This window comes from Rhinichthys klamathensis, unplaced genomic scaffold (assembly GCF_029890125.1).
Source record: "Rhinichthys klamathensis goyatoka isolate OS25496 unplaced genomic scaffold, OSU_Roscu_1.1 h1tg000109l_1, whole genome shotgun sequence".
Taxonomy (NCBI): Eukaryota; Metazoa; Chordata; class Actinopteri; order Cypriniformes; family Leuciscidae; genus Rhinichthys; species Rhinichthys klamathensis.
This window is the reverse complement of record NW_026606647.1, coordinates 2,427,501-2,446,211: the sequence shown is the minus strand read 5'-3', so window position 1 is coordinate 2,446,211 and position 18,711 is coordinate 2,427,501. Positions and strand designations below refer to the sequence as shown.

At 38.4% G+C, this 18,711-nt stretch overlaps 3 protein-coding genes across 3 annotated transcripts in view; all 3 read right to left on the bottom strand.

Moving 5' to 3' along the window:
* Positions 1 to 53: 53 nt before the first annotated feature.
* On the bottom strand, positions 54 to 10,724 carry tatdn2 (TatD DNase domain containing 2). Its single transcript, XM_056253853.1, has 7 exons — positions 10,632 to 10,724; positions 9,834 to 10,150; positions 9,310 to 9,663; positions 7,400 to 8,383; positions 7,182 to 7,309; positions 864 to 1,047; positions 54 to 743 (listed from the first exon to the last, which is right to left on the bottom strand). The coding sequence occupies exons 2-7, from the start codon at positions 10,137 to 10,139 to the stop codon at positions 603 to 605; spliced, it is 2,097 nt and encodes a 698-aa protein (XP_056109828.1). The 5' UTR covers positions 10,140 to 10,150; positions 10,632 to 10,724; the 3' UTR covers positions 54 to 602.
* A 1,750-nt stretch (positions 10,725 to 12,474) lies between these two features.
* On the bottom strand, positions 12,475 to 14,757 carry vhl (von Hippel-Lindau tumor suppressor). Its single transcript, XM_056253843.1, has 3 exons — positions 14,352 to 14,757; positions 13,303 to 13,425; positions 12,475 to 13,043 (listed from the first exon to the last, which is right to left on the bottom strand). The coding sequence occupies exons 1-3, from the start codon at positions 14,545 to 14,547 to the stop codon at positions 12,850 to 12,852; spliced, it is 513 nt and encodes a 170-aa protein (XP_056109818.1). The 5' UTR covers positions 14,548 to 14,757; the 3' UTR covers positions 12,475 to 12,849.
* A 459-nt stretch (positions 14,758 to 15,216) lies between these two features.
* The window catches only part of crbn (cereblon), a 14,165-nt gene continuing 10,670 nt past the window's right edge, over positions 15,217 to 18,711 (bottom strand). The window contains exons 9-11 of the mRNA XM_056253837.1: positions 18,704 to 18,711; positions 16,607 to 16,738; positions 15,217 to 16,478 (exon numbers count right to left, since the gene is read on the bottom strand). The exon at positions 18,704 to 18,711 is cut by the window's right edge and continues 57 nt beyond it. Coding sequence (XP_056109812.1) covers positions 16,301 to 16,478; positions 16,607 to 16,738; positions 18,704 to 18,711 — 318 coding nt within the window. The 3' untranslated portion in view covers positions 15,217 to 16,300. The remainder of the gene's footprint in view (positions 16,479 to 16,606; positions 16,739 to 18,703) is intronic.

The following is an 18,711-nucleotide window of genomic DNA, read 5'->3' as shown; positions in this document are numbered from 1 at the left end:
CAGCCTTGTCTTTCTCAAAAAAATAATTTCATGCACCCATTCATGTAGCATATACATTTATTTAAACAAAAGTTACATTTATATAAAACCAACAACTTGGTAAAAGCTATTTGTTGTGGTTTTTCACAATCTGCTTCACATTTTCTTTTTACATACATTTTCATGTGAAAATGACTGGTTTCTAATATAAGGGAAAACACAAGATGGCATTTTATGTCACTTATGTCTCAAAAGCATACATAACTTGTAAGCATGCATGCAAACACACGGCCAAAGAAACCTGAGAACAGAGAACCATATTAAAACAAAACTGAAGAGATTAAAATGTATCATTGCTAACGGTTTTAACTGATGTGAAATTCCCTATAACACGGTAAGAAACTGAAGTAGCAATGCTCATACACTTACTAACACACACTATAGTACATTGGAATATCAATTCTTGAAGACATTGTTATGTAAACACAAGCAAAAGGTTTAAAAAGAAAAAAAAAAGAAAAAGAAAAAAAAAATGCCAAAGATGCAAGACTAAACTGCTAGCAGGACTAAGATTTTGAAGGACTTCAGTTGATAAAATAAGTAGTTTAACACAGCGTTTCCAATCACAGTCCGTATATGTGTCTAGTGTTCTGCCGTACTGTTTGCAACACTGTGGTTAGCAGCTCTCCTTTCAGCACACTAATCTCACGCAGCGTGTGTATGCCCATACCAGGGTGAGCAAACCTGCATACGGACTTGGGCACCTACAGAGAGAGGAAAAGAGGTGAATGTATGTGTATTTTAAAGAATGACAAATTAGACAAGTCATACACATATGTGTTAGTGGAATCAAACAATGTGTGCTTAGTAACTAGCACTGATACCTGTCTGGGTAGGAAATATGGTGCATCGGTCTCCAGTAGGATTCTGTTGAGTGGGATTTTTTTCACAGCGTCTCGAACCTCCATAGCGCGTTGGTACGTCACCAGTCCAGTGAAACCCACACACAGGTTAGGGAATTCACTTAGGAACGGCTCAATCACAGAGTAGCTGTTGGTGAAACAGTGTCTAACAAACATATGAACACAGGTTAGTAGACTATATAAACTCTGACCAGTGCTGCAAAATATTTTAAATGGAAAGTAGCAAAATCCTGCTCAAAAAGTCACTGACGTAATACGCTTTCTCTCCCAATCCATGCTCACATACTGCATTTTAATATAATATATAGCCAAATGCATAGATATGTGTAGGTAGATGCAAACTTGGACCGCTCCAGGCATGTCGGCGCGCCCGCCATCTTGGAACAGTCAGCGTGTTGTCACTCACAGTGAGAATCAATGATGACGCAAAATTGCATCATTTACATGAATATCAGATGATGTCACTGACGTCACTCACTTCTAAAACTTGTCTGCCGCCATCTTGAGTACCTGATTCGGCAAGATCGATACGGCAGTCACAACATAAATCTGTAACGTTCGTTATTTTGAATAGAAATCATCGCTAAAAGCATTCATTCACGTCTTCTCCGGTTCATTTGTGTTCAAATACATGCGATATATAGCATCCGCCAGGGTTATTAGTCCAATGGTGCTCATTTTTGGAGAAATAATGATTAATTATCACATTTGTAAAATATTTTGTCATACAGAATGACATTTCTATTTATTTTCCACTGAATAATGCGATCTGAAGAGCTCAAACAGCGAATCTAGCGAGATCTGTGTCTCCTTTTCCTGATTTGCGTCAAATTATGATCTCAGCGCGCGCTCATTCGCTGTACAGCTGTCAATCATCTTAACGTTACATGGTTCAACGTGACCATTATCCTGCCTCCTCATTCTGACATCCGTGATAACAAAGCTAAAGTAACATCTCTTCACCTGAAACAAGAAGCTAATAAATGCACGATTTGAAGTATATGTGATTTGTGTGTGATATGTTAAAAAACTTTTTATGACTCTGTGGTGGCGTCTGCAATCTTTTATGCAGTGGCCTGCTGGGGAGCTGGGAGCACAGAAAGGGATAGGAAAAGACTCAACAAACTAGTGATGAAGGCTAGCTCTGTTCTGGTTTGCCCTCTGGACACCATAGAGGAGGTGGGGGAGAGGAGGATGTTAGCCAGGCTGGCATCTATTATGGGCAACACCACTCCTTCCAGGGACGTGCACAGGAATTTTGTGGGGCAGTTGCTCTGACCTGAAAAAGGGGCACACCCCCCACCCCCCCCCCCCCCCCCCCCCCCCCCCCCCCACAAAAAAGAAAAACTCACGGGCTATATGAAGGAATATATTAAATTGAATTTTGCCCATACAAATTGCCTTATCTGATCGTGTTTATGTCCAAACGCAATGCCTCATATTATGGTCTTATTATTATTTATAAAGATTGCAAAACGTCAGAGATGACAGGTTTATGATATACAACTTTGTAAACAGTATACAAAATGTATTAACAATATGTTAAATGTCACCAAAATACACATGAGAAAAAGAGTTCCTCATATTATTGTTTATTGTCTTTTTAAATTATTATTATTTATTTATTTTTTAATTTGAAAATAAATAATCTGGATTGAATTGACAGATGGGGAAAAACTCGCTTCTAATAATAATAAAAAAACGCTTAGATTTCGGGAAAAAATACAATCCTTTTTTAACCTTTTGGCTTCCCGTACATTCAATTGTGCTTTTTGCTCGAATTCAGTTCTGATGGTACGTATGGTAACTGGGCAACTACGCATGATTTGTAGTATGATTGCGTAAAGGGAACAGGAATTCCGGTCGGGAACAGAATCGACTGCTAAACCCAGTGCCGATCCTGACCTCCCTGGGGCCCTAAGCAAAATTCTGCTAATGGGCCTCTACCTGACCCGTGATGTCATGAGCTATGTAAACCATTTGCCATTGCCACAGTCGCACCTGACACTTCAGTGCTCCCAATACAATCCTCCCTCCTTTAAACAAAACAGTCAAAGAATAAGTACAACAATAGTATAGAACAGAATGAGGTTCAAACAAACAATATTTATTGAATAGAGTATTTTCTATAGAATGTTAAGATAACAAGTGAATATTATTAAGTAAGTGAATATTAACTTAAACATTAATAAGAAGAAAATAATAAATTATAACCCTGAGCTTTGGCTTTTGGGATTAACTTTGGTTCTCTCTACAGCCTGGGCATTTTCGGCATCAGTATGATTTTTTTATTTATTATTATGCATGTTGAAGCAATTCTTGATTTATGGTTATTATTTACTGAGGGATGTGCATCCATATTAACCAGTATGTCCAGCTAATCAACATTTTAAATTCAATATAGCCTATAAATCAATAGTCAATCAATGTCAAATTGTCATTGCTTTCTATCTTGCATAATTAGTGTAGTAGTTGTTTAGAGTTTTTAACACTGAGACTAGATAATCAGTGTCTTGTTTTAAAAGTATAATGTGTACTTTGATTGGGAGTGCCATCATTCACGTGCATATATTGTACAGTATGTCTGGTCTCCACATATTTCTGCTTGAAAAATGCGCGTTTCATTTCGTGCACGCGCATATGAACGCATGATAACACACACGACGTGGTTATGTTTTCTGAGCTGCAGTAAACAAACACTGTTGCACTTTGTCGTTTATCAAAAACAAACGTAATAAATAATTGTATTTTACTCTCACTTTTGTCAGGCACAAAGTGATGCAAGAGATGCACTGCCTGCCCAGCTAGGTTAGCAAGACCGAAAAACATCAAACTTTGCTGACATCAAACTTAGAGAGCAGAGAACACAAGTTTACCTGATTGTTGTTCCCGCAATTCACTCTAATGGTTTTTTCTTCTTCCTCTTTTCGTGACCAGAAGGATAGTGTCGATTCATTTTGTCATGGATGTTGTACACATTAATTGACGCGCTATGACACGAGATGGAGGCGGGGCCTTAAGTAATTTGCGTGGCCCTACGCCGGTCGCGTGCAGTCTATGGTCGCGTGCAGCGCTACAGCCATGTAAACAGTTTGCCCTTCCCTTACTGACTTTCACTTTCGGTGCCCGAATGGAAGTGAATGAGGCTTTGCGATTTTTTTTATTTTTTTATTATTATTTTAATATAGGCCTCCGTGAAATTCTGCATCCATTGTAAGATTTTTTTTTTTTTCTCGGAAGGGCAACCTGAGTCGAGAAGGGCATATGGGCAGTTGCCCGGGCAACCTGAGCAACCCCCCTGTGCACGTCCCTGACTCCTTCAGTGGCAGACTGCTGCACCCTCAGTGCAAGAAGGAGCGCTTCCGTAGGTCCTTCATCCCAGTAGCAGTTAGACTTTTTAATGCAACATCACAATGTAGGACTGTTAGCTGTTGTTGAACTAGCACTGTTAGCTGCGGCTGAGTAGCACTGGACAATATTTTGCAGTATGTATATTTCTTATCTATTTATTACTTTGTGTCACCTCCAACTGTGCAATATGTTACCTCTATTTATTAGCATATTTATTTGTATATTTGTGTTTATAGATTGTCTGTTTACATAAGGTTGGTTATTATGTAAATACAGTTCTATTCTTATATACACTCACCGGCCACTTTATTAGGTACCCCATGCTAGTAACGGGTTGGACCCCCTTTTGCCTTCAGAACTGCCTCAATTCTTCGTGGCATAGATTCAACAAGGTGCTGGAAGCATTCCTCAGGGAGTTTGGTCCATATTGACATGATGGCATCACACAGTTGCCGCAGATTTGTCAGCTGCACATCCATGATGCGAATCTCCCGTTCCACCACATCCCAAAGATGCTCTATTGGGTTGAGATCTGGTGACTGTGGAGGCCATTTTAGTACAGTGAACTCATTGTCATGTTCAAGAAACCAATTTGAAATGATTAGAGCTTTGTGACATGGTGGAAGTAGCCATCAGAGGATGGGTACATGGTGGCCATAAAGGGATGGACATGGTCAGAAACAATGCTCAGGTAGGCCGTGGCATTTAAACGATGCCCAATTGGCACTAAGGGGCCTAAAGTGTGCCAGGAAAACATCCCCCACACCATTACACCACCACCACCAGCCTGCACAGTGGTAACAAGGCATGATGGTTCCATGTTCTCATTCTGTTTACGCCAAATTCTGACTCTAACATCTGAATGTCTCAACAGAAATCGAGACTCATCAGACCAGGCAACATTTTTCCAGTCTTCAACTGTTCAATTTTGGTGAGCTCTTGCAAATTGTAGCCTCTTTTTCCTATTTGTAGTGGAGATGAGTGGTACCCGGTGGAGTCTTCTGCTGTTGTAGCCCATCCGCCTCAAGGTTGTGCGTGTTGTGGCTTCACAAATGCTTTGCTGCATACCTCGGTTGTAACGAGTGGTTATTTCAGTCACTGTTGCCCTTCTATCAGCTCGAACCAGTCTGGCCATTCTCCTCTGACCTCTGGCATCAACAAGGCATTTCCGCCCACAGAACTGCCGCTCACTGGATGTTTTTTCTTTTTCGGACCATTCTCTGTAAACCCTAGAGATGGTTGTGCGTGAAAATCCCAGTAGATTAGCAGTTTCTGAAATACTCAGACCAGCCCTTCTGGCACCAACAATCATGCCACGTTCAAAGTCACTCAAATCAACTTTCTTCCCCATACTGATGCTCGGTTTGAACTGCAGGAGATTGTCTTGACCATGTCTACATGCCTAAATGCACTGAGTTGCCGCCATGTGATTGGCTGCTTAGAAATTAAGTGTTAACGAGCAGTTGGACAGGTGTACCTAATAAAGTGGCCGGTGAGTGTATGTGTATTCTATTTTACTTTTATATTTTACTGGAGCTGCTGTAACAGGAATTTCCCCAGTGTGGGATTAATAAAGTCAATCAATCAATCAATCAATCAATTTTCCTGCGATTGGGGTATTCATATGAAAAAAGAATGTTTACAGTATACATCCTAGGTAAGGATAGCCCATAGCTTCGTATACAATGCTAAATATAACATATTTAAAAAAAATAGTTTGACTTGAAACTAGTTTAAGCCGCGACCGGAATATGATACAAATACTCAATGGTGTTTTAAAGTGAGTTAAGTAAAAGTGTAATATTAATCAATTAAATTGTGTCATGTAGCTTTATGCTACCTGTTGTGCTAATGCACCTGCTGCAGGAGCTATTCTATTCCATACAATAATTAAGAAAAAAAGAAGTCAAATAATGTTTATTAGTCAAGAATAGTTATTTTGTTGTTTGTTTTCTAACAAGACTTAAGATAATAGGCTTGTCAGTACCATAGACAGTATTTGGTAGGTACTCAAGATGGCGGCAGCCAACTGGAAAAAGAGTGGTTGACGTAAGAGGTCACGTGACTGATATTCATGTATAACTCAATATTATAGGTTTTTATAATTTTTAATGTCGTGTTAGCTGTCTTGTTGTATTATTAGTTTAGCAAAATCATCTGCTGAGGTCTATTGCAGATTTAGATATTCATACGTCTAAGTACATTTGCAGACGGTCAGTCAACTTGCTCTCGAGTGTTCACAGACCGGTGTTTTGACCCACGCTTACGTATAGCGGCCCATAGAAACAGCTGCTAATGAGGCATATGTTTATATATATCTATGGCCGAATGTCCAATAAACCCGTTCTCATTTACATACTTTCTATCAATGGTAAGCAACTTAATGTTAACCAGCAGCCAAAAATAAAACAAAATAAACAATAATTTGCTAGATTTGTTGCTAGTCAGTTTTTCTTTGTAAAAATGGCGCTAAATTGGCAACACTGAACTAGTATTAATGTAGGCATTTTATGCAGTAGAGTGAATCTCACAATAAAATGTCATTTCACTTCAAAATATAAGATATACTATTTTATAAATGATAAACTTATCTACATAATATAAGAGAAAAAAGAAAGCAGAATATATATATAAAATATTTTATATGATAGAAAAAAGAAAAACACAGATAAAATGATCCTGTATGGACAGAATGATTTAAAAATAGGAAAAAAACAAATATTGTAAATATTTTATTAATAAATACATAAAATAAATATTAATGCTTAAAACATGCTTCATTGTTTAATTCCAAATACAACTTATTACTTTAGTTTAATGTTAGAGTTTAGTTTAATGTTAGAGTAAAATATTTTTTATTTTGTTTTTATTTTGATGAGATTACCAACATAAAAAACTGGCCCGAGTGTTTGTTTTATGAGAACTGACCTGTGTATTTTGTAATCCCGGGGGACACACTTCTTCATAATTTTCAGCAAATCATCATCGGCATCACGGCAATGTATGACTAGAGGCTTCCTGAGAGTGACGGCCAACTGCAACTGCCGTTCAAACACCTTGACAGGAAAAAGACAGAAATTATGTTCTTTTGACTCTCTCAAGTACATGCTTAAAACATTTGGACGTAATCATCCAGTCTGCCATACCTCTTTCTGTTTCCTTGAGTCTGTGGAATTCTTGTGCGAGTAATCCAAACCGATCTCTCCAAACGCAATGGCCTTAGGGTGACGCATAGCACGCATGATGCTTTGCTCATGAGTGTGGTTATACTCTTTGGCAAAATGTGGGTGGCAACCAAATGCACCCCACACTTTCTCCTCTGCCAGTAGCCCCTCCCAGATGGCCTCTTTCTCTGTGATTCGTGGGTTGCAGAAATCTGCGATGCAGCCCCTAAACTCCAAAGGGAAACTACTTGCATACTTGCGCCGAAACCTTTGAAAGCTTCCCTGGAAACCCAACTTCCCATAGAGCATGTCAAGGTGACAGTGCGTGTCAATAAATCCTGCAGAATCTGCATTTGAGTAGGTCAAATCTGACAACCAAAGAGGCTCCGAGCCAACCGACACCCTGCGAGCGTCACTGTCAGCAGCGAGAAGCATCCGTGAGGATGCGTAATTAGATTCTGAAGTCCTGCGTGTAGTATGAGGAGAGCAATCCCAGCTTTCAGATGTGAAGGGGGCGTAGGTGATGTTTCTGAGCCCGGGAGAAGGATCGGCCAGAGTAGAGCTGCTGATGATGGAGTGCTTTATTTTGAGGGACCGCCTAACTGACATACAGCACGAATAGTTCTTGGGGGTTGTGAGGTCAGAGGCTGTAGTTTGAGGCGGACGCTCTGACCACAGCTCCACATCCCTGGCTGGGATGGTTGGGGTAGTGTCAGCCCCTTGAGATTCTAATTTCCAAAGGGCTTGTGAGAATGTTGAAGGCTTTAAAGCTGCTGGTGAAGAGGAGTAAGGGTTGTGTTCCAATGGTGGAGGAGTGTCAATGAAGTCCACAAGCTCACAATCCCTCTCAAGCCTTGTTTGTTGCCCCTTTGGCTCAAAGGACTCATCCTGCGAGAAAACTTCAACCTGCTCCGAGTCCTCAACATCCGACCAATCCGGCGATTCGGGCCGCTTTAGGATCACACTCTGTGCATAGAGACAACTCAGTATAAATTATTTTCAAATACATTTAAAATAGTCCAGAATAAACATGCTTTATATAGGATTTTATATATATATATATATATATATATATATTAGGCCTGGGAAAAAATTAATCGTGATTAATCGCATCCAAAATAAAAGTTTTGTTTACATAATATATGTGTGTGTAGTGTGTGTAATTATTTTGTATATATAATACACACACATGCATGTATATATTTAAGAAATATTTGCATGTATATACTGTATATATATTTATACATCATTTATATTATATATAAATATACATATTTTTTATATTAATAACACATTTTTCTTAAATATATACATGCATGTGTGTGTATTTATAGATACAAAATAATTATACACATTACACACACATATTTTATGTAAACACAACTTTTATTTTGGATGCGATTAATCACGATTAATTTTTTCCCAGCCCTAATATATATATATAAACTGAATTTTTTTTAATGTTTGGAAAGTCTCTCCTGGTCAACAGGCTAGCATTTATTTTATTAATACAGTAAAAACAGTAATATTAGGAAATATTATTACAATTTAAAAATGTTCTGTTTTCCTATATTTTTTAAAATGTAATAATTCCTGTGATGCAAAGCTGAATTTTCAGCATCATAACTTCAGTCTCTAATGTCACATGATTCTTCAGAAATCAATCTAATATGCTGTTATGGTCCTTAATCATCAATATTCAATTTTCTTGATGAAACCATGATAAAAAACAAATTCAGGATTCTTTGATGAATAGAAATGCCAAAGAATGTCATTATATAATGTATTTTTTTGCAACAATGTAAAAGTGTTTACTAGCACTTGTGATCAATTCTTGCTGAACATTCATTTATCCCCCCCCCCCCCCCCAAAAAAGTAGAAGTATCCATTACCCTGGTGTCCAGCTTTATTTCTTCCCCTTCATCTTCTGTGTCAATGATCTCCAGCGGGGGAGGCCCATCATCCTTAGTCGTGAACAGAGAAAATGGTTCACTCTTCTCACTGAATGAGCAGCAATCAAGGTCAGAGCAGTTTTCCTCCTCCTCTGCCTTCACAGGTTTGTCTGGGGTTTTCTTCGCAAATAGACTTTTAGGCCCACCAAATGATGACTTTTTGTCTGCATTCCCCACTGCATCATTCAGCGCCTTGAGATAAATGACTTTCAATCCATCCTCTGGACTCCTGTGTTTTTTCCCAGCAGAGAGAGGTGAAGGCTCAACAGAGGATTGTTGCCCTGTAACAGTGTCCTAAATGCCACACAAAAAAACACAAATCAATGGAAATCCTCTCAAATACATGCAATTTTTAACTACACACTTCTACTACTAAGTCGCATAAAACATATTTAATTCCGCTATAAAATATTCTATATATTGACTGGGGGAAACTGGAAAAAAAAAAATCCTTAGTTACTCACCTCAACAGGACTGTTCTTTTTCCGGAGTGCTCGGTGGGGTCCAGTCAATTTTAAGCGTGATTTAGGTGTACTTCGTGAAGAGTGCTTTGGAGTGGTAAGATGCATGTTTTCCACGTCGCCCAGTCCAGCTGACCCAGTAGATGTGTTCAGGCCAGGAGAGCAAGCCTCGCTCATACCACTATCCTGACCATCTCCATCCCAGCATGTGGGCAGTGCCACACCCACACTGTTCTTCATGAGCTTTCTGGGGGAGTTCACCGCCTTATTCAGCCATGTCAATTTCACCTTTTCCCTTTTGCGGTTCATCGTACTAGGATCTTAAGAAAGAAAGAAAATTTATACATGGGTCAAAAATCAGAACCACAAACAAACAGATGCAGCTGTTTCTACGGCAATTTTGAGTGCTTGAACACTTCCAGGTTCAAAACTAAAAACAAACCAAAACACTGTAAATTCAAAGTGGAGATGCAGTCCAGCAACCAATGCAGTTACAAGGACATTTGAGACTCACTGAAGTAAAAGGGAGTTATATTTACTTAATTAATATATCATTTTAATTCAATATTTACACGTATCTTTAAAAGCGCAATGGGGAGCAGACAGGCATTTTCTTTAACGTTAGATTAGCTAAAAGGTTAGAAACACATCGACGGCTCTTTTATACTATGTATTTATTTCTATACATTATTAAATAAAAGCACAAACCTGTGTACACTGTAAAACGCGTTAACAATGTTTATTTAAAAAGCTATTAGTTAACTACAGATGCTAGTAATTAGCAGAAACCTCATGTCTGACCTAAAACTGTGACCCCAAGCGTCAGTGCACATAACGGCGATAACAAGAACGGAAAACAGTCTGAAAGTGTGTAATTAGTCTCGATTAAACCCGATTCTGTCAAAGCAACAGCAAAGTTATTATCACATACCTTAAGGCCTAACGTTATGCGGATGAAAGTTCAGGTGGATCACGTGCGTAAGTAATTAGCGATGTGTGTTCACTGCTGCTCACTGCTGTCAACGGTCCTCACCGTACTGGACCCTGGATAGCATGGGTGGTGAACGCCGGTTACGTACGAAGTATGGAGTGGGCACATTCCTCCATTTCAAGCATGTGTGTAGACGTTGAAGGAATATGAAAATGAACATTTAATTTGACCTACAGAATTAAGATTAAATGCAATATCACTTATAATTTTATAGAAACTTTAGAGGTAGTATATCCCAGGGTGGGTTTATTTCTGAAAATCAATTTTCTGTAAGGCGGATACAGGAATTAATTTTCTTTTAAAAAAGCCGTTGAACATTTCTGACGTTATTGCCCACAATGTCCAGAAGAAGAAAAGATGCAATTCGCTGAAACCATAGACTGTAAAAAAAAAGAAGAAGAAGCTGCAAACACGTTGATCTTCGTAACACGCCCCAGAACTACCGAGGAACAATTGTCAGACTATGGGGTAAAGTTGTTAAAGTGCTTTTCAGCTAAATGTATATATATATATATATATTTTTTTTAAATCAGTTCAAAAGCGATAAAGCACAAACAGTTAATATAAATATATAGAAACATCAAACCGTTGTTGATTTGACCAACAAATATTGTAATTAATTAATATATATTCAAATTTATTTATTAGGATAAACCCCTTGAGATGCACCATCTCGTTTTCGAGGGGGTCCTAAAAATAGTGAATTGTAAACTTGTAGCATTTAAAACATGAGACACATAACAGTTGTACTGTAACAAAATCCTTGACCTGAGAACAGTTCACAATTTTGGTTAAAATCTATATTGTTAAATAATTAACACCCTACCTTAATGCATGCTTCATTTGTGCTCACTAGTTTAACAACTATAGCAAAATGACAATTTTATAGTTTTAGTTCGAAAGATGCATTAGAAAATGTATTGTAATTTAAGATGGGTTTGAAGTAACTTAGATGTTTAAAACCAAGCAAAACCACTTTAAGAGTTATGTATGTACCATCTAATGTAAGGTTTGTGTCACAGTTGTCCTAAACTAACAGTATTAGTGATATATATTTTGGTAATCACCAATACTGTTAGTTTATATATATATATATATATATATATATTATATGCTTCTGTAATGGTTAATCCACCAGTATGTGTAAGCTCTTTAGTCAAAGTTGGCCAAGTCAAAATCTGGACTTAAATCCTATTGAATAAATTTGGGATTTAGTGGATTCAAAGATAGATCGCACAAAAGTTTAATCAAAAGCAAATCTTTGGGAACAACTAGAAACTATTTGGAAGTCAATAACAGAGACTGTGGAAAAGTACTGTACATAAAAACAATGCTTGCTTACAGTCTAAGCAAGAATTGAAGCTGCTATCAAGGCCAAAGGAAAGGATGCCATAGAAAATATTATGTTTTTTTTTGCTATTATGTGTGAATAAAGACTATTTAGCTGTTTCAGTTTGCTATTTGCCAAATGACAAAAAGAAAAGAAAAATTTTAAACAAGTTTTGGACAGATTCCTAAACTATTTGTGTTTTCCCTTAATTGTGACAGATGGTCTAATAAATTTGTTAAGCACTGTATGTATATTTTCACAGATAGACAGATAATGAATGCTGGCTTGATGCAAGAGTCGTTAGATTTAATTAGAAAGTTAGATATAATTACAAATATTTAATATTTCTTTATTTACAAAGAACATTTTTCCAAGTATAAAGTTATTGGTAAGGTAACAGAGTAAAAGTATACCGAGAGCTATTGCAAGGTCTACTACACAGACAATCACACAAAATCTGCATTTTCTAAAGTTCTTTCTGTGGGCTCTCAAGTCAGTGCCACTCATTAAAGCCTAAATGACCTGAAAGCATTGCTTGATACATGTTTAAAGCATCCATTTGCTTAAGAAAATATTCCGCCTGATCTCAGGTTTGTATTTTACAGTGTCAGACTACATTGTCTGTTGTATATGGTGCTGGTGCACAGGTCTGCTCAGTAAATATGTCCTCGTTCACGCTAAAGTTAACGCTCATGTTTTCATCTGTTTTGCTGTTCTCTGTTCTCCAGTAACTTCTGTTCCACTCGCTGACTAACGCGTCGTAGATCGGCGTGGATGCTGGGTCTCCGAGCAAGGTCATCTTGTAGGCAGCGGGCGATCTCCAGCCGACAGATATCTTCTCTGCGCACCAACCGCCTCACAACTTGCAGACAGCGATCTCGCAAGGTCAACACTGGTAAACAAATATTAAGTGCAAAGTCAATATCAGATTCACAGTCTGATTAATGATCATATAATTGTGTGTGTGTGTCTGTGTGGGTCCAGATTAAAAAAAAAAAAGATTTTTCTTTTACAAGTGTTGTTATTTATGCCGTGCCTAGAAATACAATTATCACAGTTACTCAATATTAGTGTAAGATTTCTAATTTATAAAAGGAGTGAATTGGTTATCAGCCTGAATAGTTAAGCAAAAGCCAGTGAAATATGTTTACCAGGCAATGTGATGTGCGCAATTGAGACTTGTCCATTTTCAACGGAGGCGGGCAAGTACATCTCTTTACTATTGACTACCATTGGATCGTCAGTCTCTGCATCCCGAAACATCCATGGATGTCCTGAAGTAAACAGAAATGCAGTATAAGAAAATTTCATTCAAATAGATTATTGCACTACTTAACCCTTTAAGGCACAGAGACAATATCTTTGAGATTATTCATTTTATTGCCATGAAGAAGTTAAAAAACAAGAGGCTGCTCGTGGAGCTAGAAGGTCCAATCACACTCTTAACCTAAACTTACCCTATGCCCAAGCCTAATTAAGTTAAACTCCACCCCTTAGACCCACAGAGGTGGAGCTGGACTAGGTCAAGCTTCTCCCATTTGGCTCTGCAATGCAAATGGTGCTCACTGCAGAGCCAAATGACATTCAGCTCCCCCTCGGTTGATCTAATGGGTGGAGGGATAGAGTCATAGTTAAAGTTAGGGTTTGGTTGAATCTACCTCCACCCATTATGGCCATGGCCAAATTACATCCAAAGAGGGGGAACATAATGTACATTGTGTGTACAATGTCTCTGGACATAATGGATGGAGCTTGACCTTCCCCAAGCTCCACCTCTAGGTTTAGGGATAGGGTAGGGTCCCATTACATCCAGAAAGGGGGAGCTGGACGTCAAGCTCCACCCATTGGCTCTGCAGTGAGCAGCCTCTCCTGCAGTGAACACCACTTGCAAAAAGTCTAAACAAGATGTCAAAGGTTTCGAATCACGAACACTTGGGGTCAAAGTTTTTTTTCAAGCAGTTTCTTCTTAGACTAAATACAGCTCAATTGTGTTAAAGTACGCTTTGTCAATCAATCCAAAGACTGAATAGTTTGGTTTGCCTGGTGAAAAACAATTGCTGTTTAGCTATTTTGTGCATTGAATGACATAATTTTTTTTACTTCTTAAGGTGTAAGTAACAGGATTAAAATAACCCTGAACGACTCATACTGCAATTTTACCAATTTATATTGAACGTAATTCAACGATAATTTGACGAACCCACATAAGTTGTCATTCTTCGACCGGTGTACGGCTGTATATCTACGTATGGCTGCGGCTCCCCTCGGAAGTTGATCCAGACGGGCTTCACGACGCGCGGGCTGTTGTTACAGAACAACACGTAGGCCGGTATCCGGCTGACCAGAGATCGGACCAGCGGCAGCGATTGCTGCCCCTCCTGAGATTCCTGAGGCATCGACAGGACAGGACAGGACCAACACAAATCTACAAATAACAGCTTCGCTACTACGGAGTAAGTTACACCTAAAGCGCTAGTTCTCTCTTAAAGGCTAAGCAAACAGAAAAATACACAAACTAGATACGATAAAGTTCACTTTATCGGCTCAGACCATCAGGCATCTGTTTTAAGAATGAAAAGAAGAGAACGCGTACGTGACTATCAGACATCCATCTGTACAGCTTGACGTTTGTTGTTGTTGCGTAATAACGTGAGAGCCAGTGAAGAAGAAAGCACGCGACAGTATACCAACACCTCCCTCTAGTGGTTTAGTCGGAAATGAAAACATGACCCATGAAGTATAGCTGTGCTCGAAATGAAATACGAAATTATTACGGTATACTGTATACTTCTCTTTTAAAAAGTAGCATAAGAAATAGTAGGCATTATGCAACAGATGTTTCAAACAGTAGTATAATTCACTGTTGTCACATGACCTCAAGTAGGCTATTTCAGCAGAATGCGGAAAATAATATTTTCAACATAATAGAATTATTTTCTAATTTTGGATTTTGTCTACAAATGTGTTCAGACTGTGATCAAACTATGGGTCTGTTTGGAATACCATACTATACATGTTTCTACAAATTGTAGTGTTACCAAAATTTCCTTAAAGATGAAACACACTGACTTTTCAGAAGCGGTTTATTGGTGAGAATTCATTTGTACTGAACAGTATTTTATGTCTTGAACATTACAGATATGCAAGTCAGTGTTTTTGTATGTAACTGGTGGAGAATATACACGTGTGTGCCGATTGTCTGTATAAAGTGTCTTTTGCACTCCATTTAATGAACATGTGAACAGAATCTTTATATTTTTAGGACGTTCTCAGTGGAGACTGTAGTTTGTCACACGCTACTTTCATTCTGGATACACACATCTGTTTTTGGCTCTCAACTCAAAATATACATCAAACCATCATTTAATTAAATGGTCACCAAATAATCACATGACAAAGGAAAAAGCAAAACTGAGAAACTGAGAAATACAAAATAGTTTTTGAGAATAACATAAAGGGTAACTCCCTGATATTTCCTTTATTCTTGACAATCTCCCAATTTTAGCCAGGTGTTGTGTGCCAAGCACATGAGACAGCATGTGGAGAATTATTTCATTTTAAGCAGTTTAGATCTTGTTTTGAAGAAGCTAAGATGTCCAAGAACAATTAATTGATTGAGGTATTCTACATAATTGATTATGTCAATAAATGTGGGCATGAAAGACTTTTTGTCAGACTAAATGAGATGGTGTAAGAGATTTGTCCCTATTTTAACACGGTACTTATTTCATGAACATCCAAACAAGATCTTGCTTAAAGAGCATCAATAACTGTCATCTAGTCAGTAATGATGAAGAAAAGACTGCTTAGACTGTAAATTAAGTGCATTACAACAGACTGTAATCTTAAAGAGCTCATCTGGTATGATATTGCACGTATCAGCCTGTAATTTACACAGCACAAGGTGTGTGAAGGCAACAACTTAAATTCTGTTTTTCTTTCTACTTCTGTATCTTATGCATCACTGTCCCCTTTTTCTTTCCTCTCCCTGTTCATGCACACATCTACACATATAAACTCACAAACACACTTTCTCTCTCTCTAGGTGTGGTTTGGAGTCTCATGTTTTTGGGGTGATAGAGGAGACCCCTCGGGGAGCATATGTTTGTGAGCTGTTGGGTTTAGGTCACAAGTAATCATCAGATCACATCACAGGCACAGCAAGCGTGACCCCTTGACACCCTCCTCGCCTTGTGGGATTGTCGGTAACAGGGCAGAACGAGTCAAACCCCAGAACCGAGGTGGACTCAGATCCTTTTTTACTGCTGAGAATTTCCAGCCCATATGAGAGCCGCAGGTTCTGCACTGAGCAATTGTCCACGCATACCTAAGAAAAGAAATGCATCAAATTTTATGTGACAATGGCCAATCATTTGGATGGATACTAAGATATAAAAATCTAAATTCAAGTGATCAAAAACACATTATTGAACATACAAAAGCATTAAATCTCACCCTGGAAACCAACTATGCAGTGTGGAAGGCCGTCCAATCAAGTTGAGGTTGTTGGCCTTGTAGACCGTAAGTGTCTCATGAACATAACCATGCGGATTCACATATGCTGCCATTGGCCCATACAGAGACAGACTAAAGACAGAGGAGTGTTACATGAGTAACTGTTTTCATTTCCATCTTAAAGGCGAAGATCACCCAAAAATGTAAAGTCTGTCATCATTTGATAAGCCTCAAGACATTCAAAAAGTTCAACAGGGAAATAATGACTTTACCATGTAAACTTTGATCTTTTCCCCAACTAAAGCTATCATATGGCTTCAGAGGACTTCGAATATTAAAGTTGCAATAAAACAGAAGGAGAGACACATTGTTTCTTCCATGTTGTAATGTGCATTCGAATAAAAAATGTAAGGAGGGGACTTGGTTTTATCCAAGCGTGCTGCACAAACCCTGAAAAGTGAAGCCAAAACGTCTCGATCGCCCCCCGGTGGCCGGTCCTAGTATAGGTCATAAACCCCGCCTCCCCATGTTATTCAACGTGAGACCAACTAAACAATTAAATTACACTTCAAATATCGTTTTTCCAAATATGGTTTCTGTCATTTACTGTAGTTATTATCACGCTGATGTAATTTCAAGTGTTTGTTTTTAAAATAAGTTTGTTTTTAGTTAGTTATTTGATGCAGTGGTGGTGACGTCATGATTGACAGCTGTGATTGACAGGTTCTCTGAGCAAAGTAGTCACTGAAGCACCAACAGACCTTTTTTCGGGATCTTCGGAGGACTGAGGAGATTGGAGCTTTAAATTTAATATCTAAATTTCTATAATTAATTTAAAAAAAAGTGCAGGAGCGTGTTCTTGCGATTGATTCTGCGAGAGTGAGGGCGGGGCCTTGATTTCCCAACTTTACTTCCTGCTCACTACTGCGCATGTCTGGTCCCGAAATCGCGTCTGCGCAAACTCAAGTTCCAAGATGTCAGCGCCATATCGGGATACTGGTGGCTTCACTTCTGACCAATGGAAGAGAGCGAAGTGGCGTCGTCCATCTTTTTTTACAGTCTATGGTTCTATCCATCAGATGTAGATTTGATGGAGGCAGATCTGACTGTGAGCTTGCAGTCGATTGTGTGTAGGGTTTAAAGTCGTCATGAAATAAAAATTGACCTTATTTACTTTGTTAGTCTTGTGGTGAATAATTAATCCATGCAAGTTAATACACAGAAAATAATTTGTTTGTCAATAATAATACAAAATTATTATTTCAAATCAAAATCTAAAAATTTGCTTCCGATCTGGAATGGCGTTGCTTCTCTGATGACGTCAGTTTGATGGCTTTGATTGAATATCCTTAACCATTCCCCTCCAACCGTCAGTCTGCTATGAGCGAGGGATGGAGAGGAGGTGCGCTAAAGTAAAACCCCGCCCTCTATTCAATATTCCGTTTCACTTGGAAATACGTCACAACACAGAAGTTAAGTCGATTGCAACTTCCAGTTGTGGACTTTAAGTAGACTAAATTATTGGAGAAGTCCGACGTACATCACCAGAGAGAAGTCAGTTGTTTCACCAGAAGATCACGTTCTGACAATGAAAACGTCTAAATCAGTGGTTCTCAACCTCTCCTGCAGGGACCCCCTGACAGGCCATGTTTTTGTTTTAACTCTGAAATGGCACACCTGATTCAAGTAATTAAAGGCTTAATGAGTAATTAGAGTAGGAATAGTTCAATTAATCAATTAGTCAACTACTCATTAAGCCTTTAATGACTTGAATCAGGTGTGCCATTTCAGGGTTAAAACAGAAACATGGCCTGTCAGGGGGTCCCTGCAGGAGAGGTTGAGAAACACTGGTCTAAATGTTAAAAAAAAAAATGAAAGATATGCATGGATGAATCGTTCATACGACCACTTTCAAGAAACTTTTAGGGTGCTTTATTTTCCTCATTGGTGCTTGACGGGCTTTGGTGCCTTGATGATAAAATATATATTTTTAGTAATCTTTCCCTTTAATTCTCCTCAATTGCCAAACAATATTTTATATATAACTACATTGTCAAATTAAGTTCTCAGCATTAAAAAAAAAAGTAATTGCCTGACCTGAAGAT

Bases quoted from the DNA above. Each gene is read 5' to 3' on its own strand.
- vhl (XM_056253843.1), bottom strand. From the start codon at position 14,547: ATGCCTCAGGAATCTCAGGAGGGGCAGCAATCGCTGCCGCTGGTCCGA. The intron at 13,426-14,351 runs GTTCGTCAAATT...TGTTTACTTCAG, and splicing joins AAGAATGACAACTTATGTGG to GACATCCATGGATGTTTCGG. The intron at 13,044-13,302 runs GTAAACATATTT...TTTGTTTACCAG, and splicing joins TGCGCACATCACATTGCCTG to TGTTGACCTTGCGAGATCGC.
- tatdn2 (XM_056253853.1), bottom strand. From the start codon at position 10,139: ATGAACCGCAAAAGGGAAAAGGTGAAATTGACATGGCTGAATAAGGCG. The intron at 8,384-9,309 runs GTAATGGATACT...CTCTATGCACAG, and splicing joins AAATAAAGCTGGACACCAGG to AGTGTGATCCTAAAGCGGCC. The intron at 1,048-7,181 runs GTCAGTTCTCAT...TATGTTTGTTAG, and splicing joins CGGGATTACAAAATACACAG to ACACTGTTTCACCAACAGCT.